At 41.6% G+C, this 14,155-nt stretch overlaps 1 protein-coding gene across 2 annotated transcripts in view; it reads right to left on the bottom strand.

Moving 5' to 3' along the window:
* The window catches only part of TMEM236 (transmembrane protein 236), a 45,544-nt gene extending 42,376 nt beyond the window's left edge, over positions 1-3,168 (bottom strand). For both annotated transcript variants that reach the window (XM_053922032.2, XM_024576790.4), the window contains exon 1: positions 2,838-3,168. In XM_053922032.2, coding sequence (XP_053778007.1) covers positions 2,838-3,094 — 257 coding nt within the window. In that variant the 5' untranslated portion in view covers positions 3,095-3,168. The remainder of the gene's footprint in view (positions 1-2,837) is intronic.
* Between the last annotated feature and the right edge of the window lie 10,987 nt (positions 3,169-14,155).

The following is a 14,155-nucleotide window of genomic DNA, read 5'->3' as shown; positions in this document are numbered from 1 at the left end:
TTAAGATACATGGCACACTCTATATTACCACACATACTGAGATGTCCAAATTTACACTTTGGGGAGTCATATATAATATCCAAATATACATCTTTGGGGAAAATGCATCCTAATGACACGAAAAGGGTTGAATTTTTCTTGAAACACACTTGGCATTCAAAGTCAGAAAAAAATAAGGAAGTTGCATGAGATAGAGGAAATAGCACAGAACAGATTGATCTGGACTCCCAAATCCCAGCTCCACCACCCACGGAGTTTATCACCTGACAGAGTTAATCATTTCTTTGAGTTCCTATTTCTTCATCTATAAAATGAGAACACTAGCACATAACTAATTCACTGGGTTGTCATAAAGTTCAAAAGCAATAGTACGGAATGCATGCAACTCCTAAAATAGTGCTTAGTAGCTATTCTCTCCGGTGCCAGGAAGAGATAATGATATGATAGCACTCAGGCAGTGAGACCATGAGAAAATAGTTTCACAGTTTCACTGAAATTATAGATAACCTGTCATATATCTAAAACTACTTACAACACTTATGGCCAGCCACATCCAAAAGTAGAAAGGAAAGACCAAAAGAGTATTTCACAAAAGAAATTACTGAAAGATATAATTGTTGTGACAGCCCAATACACCTTAATACAAGAGGACTACCTGAACCAGATGTACAAAAGGAAACATGGAAACATTTGGCCTGCCTGCTGTAGCTCAGTGGATTGAGCATGGGCCTGTGAACCAAAGAGTTGCTGGTTCCATTCCCAGTCAGGGCACATGCCTGGTTGTAGGCCAGGTCCCCAGTAGGGGGGTACACAAGAGGCAACCACAAATTGATGTTTCTCTCCCTCTCTTTCTCCCTCCCTTCCTGTCTCTCTAAAAATAAAAATTAAAAAAAGGACACTGGGGAATAGAAATGAAACTTACTCTTCTCAAACTTACTCTCCTCCTTACTCTCAATTGCCCCAAGAGCCTGGGACATTCAAAGAGGCACGTTAGGGTGGTGGTTAGGAGAATCAGAGGGTCGTAGGTCCAAAGTCTGGCCCTTTCTCTCACTAGTTAACTGACTGGGAAACATAACTATCTAATCATCAGCTTCCCAACTAATAATGACAAACTTATGAAGATACCCTTGCAGGAGGTGGTGGTATAGAACAAAATGAAATTCATATATACATCTCTTAGCACATAAGTGAACAGTAAAGAAACAGTTATAGCTTGATGATGATGATGATACATGATATGGGAAGCTGCCTGAATGATATTAAGAACCTAGGGTCCTAGGAATTTGAACCTGTGTCTGTGTGTCTGTGTGTCTGTGTGTCTGTGTGTCTGTGTTGGTCTGTGTGTCTGCGCGCACGTGAGAGAGGGAGAGAGAGAGAGAGAGAAGCTGCTTCCTGGGCTGCTGTGGCCAGTTTCCCAGGTCTAGTCCTGTGGTCTTTTGAACCTCCCACCATTCCCTCAAAGCTCCCTGGCCCAGCCAGGAGACTTAGACAGTCAGAGCAACTCCCATGGAGTATGAGGAGTGGAGGGCCCAGCTCAGCTCCAAACCCAGTCCAGTCCTTAGATAATCTACAGCAGGCAAACTCACCAGGGGCCACATCAGCCTTGCAGTTGCCCTCAAAGGACTGAAATAATTTTAGAGCTGTATAAATGTAATTACTCTTTAACTGTTAAGGATTTGAAATTACATTTGGACCTTTGAAGGCAACCATGAGGCTTATGTGGCCCCCGGTGAAAATGAGTTCGACACCCCTGATCTATAGGCTTTGGGTCAAGGTGTGGAAGACCCCTAAACCCCCACTGATAAAAGCAGTACCAAACAAACATGTTATTTCCCAAAATCCCTCAGGAGCTCTGCCCACCGAGAACTGAAGGTCCCTCAGAAAGTGTGATTCTCAAGGCCACGTCGGTATCAGCATCTAAAGCACACTTCATGACTCCACCCTTCAGCTCTCCCTCCCGCACCCTCCCAAGAGTGTTTCTAGCTATGTCTGTATCTATTTTTCCATCTCTACCCTTGACTATGTTGAAATTTACAGCTCCTTGCTTTTCAAATGCATTCTATGCTGTTCAACTTTTAAATAAAACATCAGAATCAAAGAAAACTTAAGTTATTAAAGAATACATAGAAATCCCAGATGAGTGAGAATCAAATCTGAAGACCTAAAGAGAAAAATATATTAGTATCTGAGATTATTTGTTCTTAAAACCTGTATATGGTTTGATAGTCATTATCTAAACAGTCAATTAAATCAGTATTAAATCTTAATTTATTTAAAATGTTTTATATTATTATTGAAGTACTTCCCCCACAAGGGTAACAGAATTAATCAACATAGTAAAGTATTACTTTTCTAAATCTAATTAGAGGATGCAGTTGCCTGAGAAATCGGTTGGTTAATGATCAGAGGGTGCCCGAGACCTGCAAAACATGTAACAAAGCATTTAAAAAGGAACATTACTCAGGTTTTACACAAAAGGAAAATTCTATATTATCATCTGTGATTATAATGTCTGTAAATTAACTGTGATAATTTTATGCAGTAAAGTGTACAAAGGAATTAGGTCCAACATTTACTATTCGGGATATCATGGACTTCTGCTATCTCCTATTTTCTGAACACCTGTAATTGATTATTTTCAGTCAGTCAAAAAATGACCCTACAAAAATATGAAAGATACCATAATATCAATACATTTATAGGAACAGTGACTGTTATTTCTCCTTAATCTTACAGTACACACATTTCCGCTACGTTAACACCCTTATACATAGTACATGAGAAAATATCTTTGAAAGCATCTGAGGGATTCTCTGCTAAAGAAATCTTTTACTCACCATCCTTTAATTTTTTTTATAAGACGATGTTTCTTGTATAAGAGAACTTTTATGGGAACCCAAATCAATAGACTCACTGAAGACACATAGGCAATCGAACCGGAGACGATCAGCCAGTAGTGGGTTTTTTCTTCTCTATTCCTTGTCACTTGATAGGCAGTTGCAAACTGTTCCATAATCACAAGCGTGGGAATGGAGAAAGCAGCAAACTCAAGAATCTCAAATACGAGGAGCTTGATCAGACGTCCCGAAGCCATCCCGAGAGAATGGGACTGCCGAGACCAGATGCTCCCCCTCGCGCGGTCAGCAGCGTATGGACACAGATACCGACCTAGGATCAAGTTCCTTGTATTCAGATCACTAATGAATGACGTTTTTATTCTTTTATTGACCCTCATTTGGTTCAATGATCTTCCAACTTAACAACCGAGGTCTCTTAAAGAAGCAGAGCAGTTGTGGAAGTGATCGCCTAATGTGTTTGCACATCCATTATTAGTGGTCAAATGAACTTCAGAACATGCGTTGAGGCATTGCTGGAAAGAGGTCTTTGAAGTGCAGATTTTATTGCTAATTTGAGCACCAAAAATGTTTATGTAAATTTAACACTTCGTAAGTAGAATCATTGCAAGAATATAATTTTAAAGTTAAAGGGGAATCTAATCCCCTATTTTTATATCTAAGCAAATTCAGGCCAAGCAAAATATCCAAAATCTGAGCCTTCATCTTGGCAAGCAACCCCTCACTTTTCTTCAGTGTGCTTGAGAAAGGAGTTTGCCAACAGTCTTCCTGGCACTTGAGTCATTTATTTGTTCTTACACACGAATTGCTATGTCGCACAGGCTACCATTTTTATTTTGCTGGTCAGGAAACTAAGATGGTGATATTAGAAACCTGTTATCAGGATTAATACTAAATTAAGAGCTTTCTATATCAAGCCCCAAAGCATATCAAATACTTAAAACACAATTGTTTCCATGAATACCCTTCCTTAGCACCTGTGATGAGCACTTTGCTAGGTGTTGGGGTGTGAGGATGAACCAGTGACGACTGAAGGTTCCTGCCATGAAACCGGTCACAGTTCACAGGAGGGAAAAAACCTACGAGCATCAAGGAATAACTGAGGTCAGAATTACAATGTAAATGCTATGGTAACACAGAAGAGAACTTCCTCTTTGGTCTGTGGGAAGGGGAGGGAATGATAAGAACCAAGATTATGGATGGCAGGTGTCGAGATGTCCGTGACATTTCAGGCAGTAAAAAGAAGCAAGGAGGCTGGAATTGATTACTGAGTCCAGTGTGCCATGTGGCAACAGGGGAAGGTGACATTAGAAAAGTCAGCTGGGGCCAGAATGTAAATGTCCCTGGTGACTGTGGTGGGGAGGCGGAGGTAGGCAGAGGTGGGTAGGAGAAGGGTATAAGGGGATGAACACTGCTGAAAGGAGACTTGACTTGGGGTGGTGAACACACGATACAATATACAGGTGATGTGTTATAGAATTGTACCCCTGAAACCTACATGATTTTATTAACCAATGTCACCTCAATGAGTTCAATTAAAAAATAAATAAAAGTAAGTATTGATTGGTTAAGACTTACTAATTCCATTTAATTAATTTTTCCTGGCTATTTTGTAGTTCCTTTGTTCCTCTTTTGCTATCTTCCTTTATGAATAAATAATGTTCTGTAATGAGAAAAAAAGAATGTAAATGTCCCATGAAGGATTTGGGGGGTGTGTACGTGTGCACCTTTTTCTGAACGGCAGAGTCCCTTAATCATCTGGGAAGAAGGGCAAGCACAGGTGTGGCGGAAGGACAGCAGCAACACTAATCTGGAGGCAGGAGCGAGCTGGGAGCAACAGAGGAGCCTGGGCGAAGAGATGAAAGCCTGTCTACAACAAATGGAGCGGGAGTGGAGAGAGCCCTGCACCCACGTGCTTGCTGTGCAGATGGCTTCCCCTGCGCCTGCTGTCACACTGGGGCAAGCCAGTGTTTCTGTGGGCTCCTCTCTTACAAGGCCCTTTGTGGAAGGGACTCTGCACTGTCTGGCTCTCCAGGTGGACCAGGATTCTGGTGATGGCTCTGAGGGTACTTAGCCAGCCAGTTTCTCAAGCTATCTATTGCAGTTATTTCACTTGAAGTTTGAATTCACTGAAGTTTAGCAGAAGTCCTCTCAAATGAAAGAAGAGTCTTGGAAAAACAGTGACAAGAATCTGGATGGATAGGACTGAAAGCCCTCTGAGGAGTGGTTCCATGGCCAAGTATTTCTAGTATCATGTGATGACATTAACTCTCTATATCAGGGGTCCCCAACCCCTGGGCCACGGACTGCTACTGGTCCATGGCCATTAGGAACCAGGCAGCACAGCGGGAGGTGAGCAGTGGGCGAGCTAGCGAAGCTTCATCAGTACTTGCAGCCACTCCCCATCACTGCATTAACCGCCTGAGCTCCGCCTCCTGTCAGCTCAGCGGCAGCACTGATTCTCATAGGAGCGCGAACCCTACTGTGAACCGCACACGCGAGGGATCTAGGCTGCATGATTTTTATGAGAATCCAATGCCTGGTGACCTGAGGTGGAGCTGAGGCGGTGATGCTGGTGCTGGGGAGTGGCTGCAAATTCACGTTACCATTAGCAGAGAGGTTTGACTGCACGGAGACGATAATAAATCAGTTGCTTGCAGACTCCTAGCAAAATCCTATCCGTGAGTGGCGAGTGACAGCTAAGCTGCTCTGGTGGCAGAGTTTACAGTGGCAAGTGAGTTGATGTACTTCAACTGTACAGCTGCACCTGGTGACAGGCTTTAAGTTGGAATCCGACTGATTCTGCATTATGGTGAGCTGTATAATTATTTCATTACATATTCCAATGTAATAATTACAGACACAAACTGCACCATAAAGGTAATGTGTTTGAATCATCCTGAAAGCATCCCCTCCCCCCAAGTCCGCAGAAAAATTGTCTTCCCCAAAACTGATGCCTGGTGCCAAAAATGTTGGGGACCATTGCTATATATCATCCTTAACAAAAATTTCTATTTAAAAGATACTAGATACAAATGATACGTTAGCCTCTGAACCCCTTGTCTTGAGTCATCAAATGCTATGTTGTATGATAATTTCTTATACAGACTTTGTGTAGGTATAGAAATTATGGCCTGATCATCTGAAGACAGTTCATTCAAGGTACCCTGGCTCCAGAGAAAAGAAACCTCACCTGGGTCTGTAATTACATTTTAAATGCTTAAACTTTAAATTTCCATGCATGGGAATTTAAAACTGACTCTCACTTTACATTTTTTTACCTATCAGTTTCCTTTAGTTCCTAATGTTTCTCTGCCTTTACCTTCAGAGACTGTACGCCCCACGGGTGTGTGCGCTGCTGTGGTGAGGTCTGCAGCCCCCTGGCACAGGGAGTGCTGTGAAAAGCAGCTGTGCTTTCTCTGGGCAGGAGGGAGGTTGTGAGTCTCACCCTCTGCCCACAGTGAGCCCAACGCCATGTACAGGGAAAACTGTGTTAACCTTCTTCATCGAGCATGTGGTGTGGCCCAGGTCACGGTAGCCACGTGGTCCGTAGCGACTTCCACTCCGGCTGGGGAGATGGCACAAACGCACAGGTAACACCTGAGAACATCTATGGAGTGAGCTGGGCAGGTTAGGGCTGTAAAGCCCTGTCCTGCCCACAGCCTTCCACCCCTTCCTCCAGACGCATCTGGATGAACAGGCTCTGGGCCACAGAATGTCCAGGCATCTACGTACGGCCTGGCAAAAGCTGGGCCAATCACTTTCTCACCCTTAGGAATCTGAACTCAGAAACGGGGAGAATTTGATAAGCGGAATTAAAAGGAGGCCAGGATTTTATTCAAGTCAGGATTAGAGCAGCCCAAATTGTCTATCCTAGAGCCACTCCTAGCATGTCATTGACACTCGGTGACTACTTGCTGAATGAATGAATGAATGAATGAATGAACAAGTGGAAGCCAAATGATGAGGAAATAGGCGTTGGTAGAGTAAGAAGCCAATCCAGACAGAAAGACAACTACAATAAGTCAACAGGGGGTGCCAGCACACCAAGAAAGACCAGTCCCTCCCGAACTTTGCAGTTCACGAGTATTCTCACAATATGGGGCCTTTGTTCTCTGCAACAAAAAGGGCTGGAGTTTAAAACAAAAGAATATGTTTATGAGCAAGGGCCAAGTATCATATAGAAATAATATGTAAAACTACTGAATGATTCAGAAGAGAGGACTGAAGACATCAAAGTAGAGTTGATCAGAGAAGGCCTGTTGGAGGAGGTGAGTTCGGGCCTGTATTGATTTTTCTATTGACTGAAAGCAATATCTACATATTGCTACAGAATCTTCTCTGTATCATATACTGATACTTCCTTTGAAACATAGTCCTAAGAATGTTCATGATGTAGCGAGTTGGGGAGAGGGTTGGGAGAGAGAAGCGAGTAGACGATGCTATGTATAACAATGTGGATGACACAATCTCATCTTCGCTTTAAAATATAATTGTAGATTTAAATACAAATTAAAAATCCAGAAAGACACTCATCAAACTGTTAATAGCGCTGGCCCTGGGGAATGGGTGAGATGGAGTGGAGGGGTTTTCACTTTTATTTATTAATACCTGTACAGTTGCAATATTTCACAAGATAAAGTTAGACAAAAGTTTTAGATTACCATGAATCAATTATATGACAAAGCAATTCCAGCTAAATAAAAATTTAGTGCTCTAATTTTATCTTTCCTCCACTAATTCGTTTTCCCTAACCTCTTAGTAGAAACAAAGTAAACAATTCCACTTCCGCTTTCTCTCTGTAAGGACAATACTCAGGAGCAGCGAAACAGCCACCGGGCAAGCAGAAGATGGGGGAAGCCTTGAATGACAGTTTCCTGGCTGGGTCGTTGGGGTTGAATTTGATTGCCTTCTCCTCATCTCACAGGGAGAGTGCGAAAACTATAGCCTTCATCCTCTGGTCCTCGGTTTAAGCCCTTTGTGAATATTTTCCTTGCTCGCCTCCTTCCAGCAGAAGTGAGTATCCCTTCCTTCACGTCCCTCATTCTAGGGGACACGTCAGGGAAAATATTGCTGCAGGGAATATCTGAGATTTTTCCGCCTATGCTCTCCTCTAGGACTCTTATGGTATTGTGACTTACATTTAAGTCTTTTATCCATCTTGAGTTTATTTTTGTGTATGGTATAAGTTGGTGGTCAAGTTTCATTTTTTTGCATGTAGGTGTTCAGATCTCCCAACACCATTTGTTGAAGAGGCTATTTTTACTCCATTTAATGGGGGCTGCTGCCCCCTTTGTCAAATATTAATTGACCATAGAGACTTGGGTTTATTTCTGGGCTCTCTATTCTGTTCCATTGACCTATGTGTCTGTTCTTATGCCAGTACCAGACTGTTCTGATTACAGTGGCCTTGTAATATAGTTTGATATCAGGTATTGTGATCTCTTCTACTTTGTTCTTCTTTCTCAAGATTGCTGTGGCTATTAGGGGTCATTTAAGGTTCCATATAAGTTTTTGAAATGTTTGTCCTATAACTGTGAAATACATCATTGGTATTTTAGTAGGAATTGCATTGAATCTATAAATCGCTTTGGGTGGTATGGATATTTTGATGATGTTAATTCTTCCAATCCATGAACATAGTATATGCTTCCATTAATTTGTGTCTTCCTTAATTTCTTTCCTCAGTGTTGTATAATTTTTTGAGTTCAGTTTGACTCAAAAAACCTTGGTTTGCCCCCTAGGTACTTTAGTTTTCTTGTTGCTATAGCAAATGGGGTATTTTTTTCCTTATTTCTGTTTCTGATATTTCATTGTTGGTGTAAAAAAATTCCTCTGATTTCTGAATATTGACTTTGTATCCCACTATTTTGCCAAATTCACTTATTTGGTCAAGTAGTTTTTTGGTGGAGTCAGTAGGATTTTCTGTGTACACTACCCATGTCATCAAAATAAAAAGCTTCTGCATGGCTAAAGAGAACATCAGTAAAATGAAAAGGGAACCAATTGTATGGGAAAATATACTTGCCAATGATACCTCAGACAAGGGTTTGATCTCCAAAATATATAAAGAACTCACAGGACTCCACACCAGGAAGACAAGCAATCCAATTAAAAAATGGGCAAAGAACCTGAACAGACACTTCTCCAAGGAGGACATACAGAGGGCCCAGAGACATGAAAAAATCCTCAGCATCACTAGCCATCAGAGAGATACAAATTAAAACCACAACGGATACCATTTCACGCCGCTGAGAATGGCCATCATAAACAAATCAACAAACAACAAGTGCTGGCAAGGTTATAGAGAAAAGGGAACCCTAGTGCACTGTTGGTGGGAATGCAGACTGGTGCAGCCACTGTGGAAAACAGTATGTAGTTTCCTCAAAAAACTAAAAATGGAACTGCCTTTGACCCAACAATTCCACTGCTGGGATTATACCCTAAAAATCCTGAAAAAACAATTCAAAAGAACCTATGCACCCCAATGTTTATAGCAGCACGATTTACAATAGCCAAGTGCTGGAAGCAACATAACCGCTATGAGTGGATCAGAAAGCGGTGGTACATTTACACAATGTAATTCTACACAGCAGAAAGAAAGAAGGAACTCGTTTTGTTGACTAGGTGCCCTTTGAGACAGAATGGGTGGAACTGGAGAGCATTATGCTAAGTGAAATAAACCAGGCAGTGAAAGACAAATACCATATGCTCTCACCTATAAGTGAATAAAACTAACAAGCAAGTGAAATGTAACCAGAGACATTGAAATAAAGAACAAATTGATAGTAACCACAGGGGAGGGGGAGGGGGATAATGGGGTAAAGAAGGGGAAGTGTCATCAAGGAACATGTATAAAAGACCCATGAACAAAGCCAAAGGTGGATAGGATTGAGGGTGGGAGGTGGGAGTGGGTGAGGAGGGGGAGAGAGGTGGGGGAAAAATGGAGACAATTGCAGTTAAACAACAATTATCTATATACATATATATAAATTATAGAATTTTAAAAAAATAGTAAATATGTGGCAGATATATAACTTTTTATTTCTTTTAATTAACTGAAATGTGGATGGGCAATCCCCATTGTATCAGTTAGCTGCTGCTGAATAATAAATCACACTACAACTTAAAAAAACAAAAGAAGTGCGTATTCCCTCCTTTGTGTGAAAACACCTGTTGAATAGTCTGTGTTCATTCAGACTTCAACTGCAGCACATCCCTACCTGCGTTGTTTGCACCTGGGTCCCCTACAAAACCCAAAGCTCTTCAAAGGCAGAGGACATCTGCTTTCATCCTGGTATTATCGTCTGAGCAGGATGCCTACTACACAATACCTATCTGTGGGAGGCAGGAATAAACAGAAGAAGGGAAGGAGAAGTGGTGGGCAGCAGGGGGATGTGCCAGGCTTTGATAAGGGCTCACTCAGCTTTTATTCCCAAGGGGTTCCGTCCCTCACGCTGATCTTTCAGGAAAAATCATGCACTACCTGTCCCAGCACAATCTGTTCTCGCACGGCTTCGGTTTCCTTGTGTGCCCCCAGGTACAGCCTCCATTCTCCTTCCTCAGTAGCCATGCTTCTTGGAGTCTCTAGAAAGGAGAGAAAAGGAAAAAGCCCCCACGGATTGCAGTTTCTTAATCTCATCACACATATCAAGAAAAGACCATGCCCCTCAGCAGGCACTCACAAAGACTTTATAGATCCCAATGTTACAGGATCTTTTCCAACCTTTTCCCACCCACGTGCCCTCAAAAAGGCACATTCCATAATGGAGCAAACCATTAACAAAGGAGGCTGGTGAGGACTGTCTGGTATGTGCCTTGTCCAACGCACAGCCTTCAATTATTTCAGAGTCCTCAGTCCTTCTAATGTGTCATTCGTCTACATTTTCTGTAACAGACTGGGAGACAGGGAAGTTTTCTTCACGAGGGATAAAGGAATTAGCCAGCTTGGCAAAGAGAAAAAATGCCATTCCACCATTGTGCCAACAGTAAGCTACTGGGAGGAACTAATGCCAGACCCCAGACTCAGAGAAAAAGGCAAACGGAGATGAGAGAGGGTTTAATATCATCTGACCTTCAACTGGGACCAGTTTATGCCAAACCCGATTCTTTTCCTTCTAAGTCCCCTGATGAGTCCGTCATGCAATGACACCACCAGTAACTGGAAGGACACGAACAGGGACAGTTCCAAACCACCCCAATTCTTTACTTGGATTCACCCAAGACTGATTCAAATAACAGTGCCCCCTAGTCTGTTTTTTCACGCTGGGTTTAACGACTTCCTGGTAGGAAACAGATTTGGTTTTCTGAAGCTGGGTCAGTGGTGGAAAGACTGAGTCTTGTGGTTAGAACTCACTTCCATGTAGGAGTGTTGATGCAGTGGTTTTTATTTTAGTAAGCAGAAGATATCGTGCTGTCCAGGGGAACACCTGTTGTCCACACTTCCAACTGTCATTTCCTTCCTGCAGGCAGGAAGTCAAAATTGAAAATCTCTTAAATTGTTAGACCATTTGTAACCTCAAGGTTTGTTCATTGTTTTCTGTGTAGAGTCTGTGAAACACAATGTACAGACTGCCGGGAATGTCCTGGCGTATCTGTGGTTCGCTTCCTGCAATCGAAGGGGTCGAGGTGCAAAGAGGCAGGAGCTGGTGGGGCGGACCTGCTCTTTGGATCCGGCTGGATCTCCGGAGAGCCTGGGGAGGAGGGGAAAGTGTGTCCCTGGGTCTCATTTACCGATTATTTATAACTTCCACAATACCTGTCAGATTCTCATAAGCAGGTGTCACCAACTAAATCACCCCTTCATATAGGCCCTTTTTACCAATGTTATGCTATCATAGTCCAGCATACACTACATTTGTGTTACGGAAAAAACACATAATTCCATCTCTCTGGCTAGTAAACAAATTTGTAAGAGGAAAGGTTTCACTTTTGAAATCCTTCTAGTATCCAATATTTGTCTAGTGACTCTCTCCTTGAAATTAACAAAATGTAGAGAATATCATACTTTAAAAAAATAATAATGCTCCCTTATGATATGTTTTCTATGACAATTGTCCTGATCTCAAAGTGAAAGGAAGAAAGAAAGAATGAAGGCTTCCCATCCCGCCACATTAGCCATGGCATAAATTATGCGCAGTGGTGTGTGAATACATCAGAGCTAAGAATTAGAAATAGAACTTTAAGGAGAGTATTTAAGATCTCGCTTCTCAGCATTGTCATCAATTTGGCTCAAATAAAATCTTATTAAAAAAGAAATAGAATATTAAGGAAAAGAGGAAGTAACTTCATTCTTTACAATAGTTCTCAGATTTTATTTTTCAAGAGACTATAGTAATCTGGGTTAATCTTCCAATATCCCAAAGTAACAATTTTAAGCAAGAAGTGAAACCTATAAAAATGTACATAACAGTTCTAATTAATTAGTGTACATTCATACCAAAGTTCACAAAAATTATTTAAATTTCCCCAAACTTCACTGTTAAGAACTTGATATGTTTGCAGCTCTTCACTTTTTTCCTTTGCTTATGGTAAAATAACTTGAAATTAGTAGTATTGCCCATATCCTCACTAAGCACGCAAAAAATGATAGCTATCCAGTTATTTGTTTAATGCAGATAGTTTCCAAATGGGTTACTTAAATGCAGTGCTCTCTATCTCCACGGGGTGGCGCAGGTTTTGCTTTAATCACAATTTTTAAGTGTATGTTTTAAAAGATATTGTGGGTTTTGAATCTCCTAACCTAAATTACCCTTTTTAAAAACTTAGACTCTAAAGGTGTATGAGTGATATGTCTTCTTATAGTACATATATTGGCCCAAATATTTAATAAGTCAACTTTTCTCTGTCAAAAGGCTCCCAGTGACTTCTCTCTCATTTAGAGTGAAAGCCCAAGGCATCACCAGAATTTTTAAGGCCCTGCACAATCTCTCCCCCACCACCTCTCTCTCCAGTTCTATTTCCTATTACTTTCACTCTCACTGTCCCCTTAATATTCTTTAAACACACCTTCACACACACCTCCTTTACCCCAGCCTTGGTCCTTGCTGTTCGGCTCCCCAGGTAACCAAAAAGCCAACGACCTCACTTTCTTTAGGCCTTTATGTAATGACACTTTCTCAGTGAGTCTGCTTTTCCAGAATTCCAACACACCCCCTCCTCATTTTCTATCCTTCTCCCTGCTTTATTTTTCCTCTTATTACTTAACAATAACAATGTTTATTTGCTGTACTTATTACATTGTTTGCTCCTCCAATTAGAACATAAGTTTCTTTAGGGCAGGAATTTTTACTAGCTTTAATTTCTGTTATATATTCATACCTAGACTAGTGCTTGGCACATAGTAGAATCTCAATAAATACCTGCGGATTGAATGAGTGCCAGAGTGAGTTCACAAGTGCACTGAGTGGACTCCCTATCCTAGCTACAATGCTGATGCCGGGGTAAACAAGTGACCAAGACCTTCTCTCTGCCTTTGCAGGCTTACAGTCTGATTAAAGAGAGATGTTTCCATTGTAATGCCCATAGAAGCGCAAGGAGAGATGTGTATCCAAGTCAGTACAGGAGCAGAGACGAGGGGCACATGGTCGGCCGAGGGGCTCAGATGAAGTGTCCTGACCAACAAAAGAAAGACGCAGTTGCTGTGCTCGAGACACCAGACTAAGTAGGCAAATGTAATATTCATAGGCAAGATCAAAAGTGAAATTTAAAAATGTCTTAAGATAAATGAAAGTAAAAACATGACATACCAAAGTGTATGGGATACAGCAAATGCAGTAATAAGAGGGGAGTTTACAGTGATAAAAAAATACATTTAAAAAGATCTCAAAGATACAACCCAACTTTACACCTCAAGTAACTAGAAAAAGAAAATAGGCCCAAAGGTAGCAGAAAAACAGGATACAATGAAGACTAGAGAACACATAGATGAAATAAAGAGAAAAACAGGCCCTGGCTGACGTGGCTCAGTGGATTGAGCACAGGCCTGTGAACCAAAGGGTCGCTGGTTCCCTTCCCAGTCGGGGCACATGCCTGGGTTGTAGGCCAGGTCCTCAGTGGTAGGCATGTGAGAGGCAACCACACATTGATGAAATAATTTCAGGACTGTATAAATGTAACCACTCCTTAACTGTTAAGGACTTGAAATTACATTTGGCCCTTTGAAGGCAACCGCAAGGCTGATGTGGCTCCTGGTGAAAATGAGTTTGACACTCCTGCCTCAGCTAGACTTACTATGAAAACAAACTGAGAAGACCCAAATAAATAAAATCAGAAATAAGAGAGGTGATTTTATAACTCAT

Source organism: Desmodus rotundus, chromosome 4 (assembly GCF_022682495.2).
Source record: "Desmodus rotundus isolate HL8 chromosome 4, HLdesRot8A.1, whole genome shotgun sequence".
NCBI lineage: Eukaryota > Metazoa > Chordata > Mammalia > Chiroptera > Phyllostomidae > Desmodus > Desmodus rotundus.
This window is presented reverse-complemented; position numbering and strand designations above follow the sequence as displayed.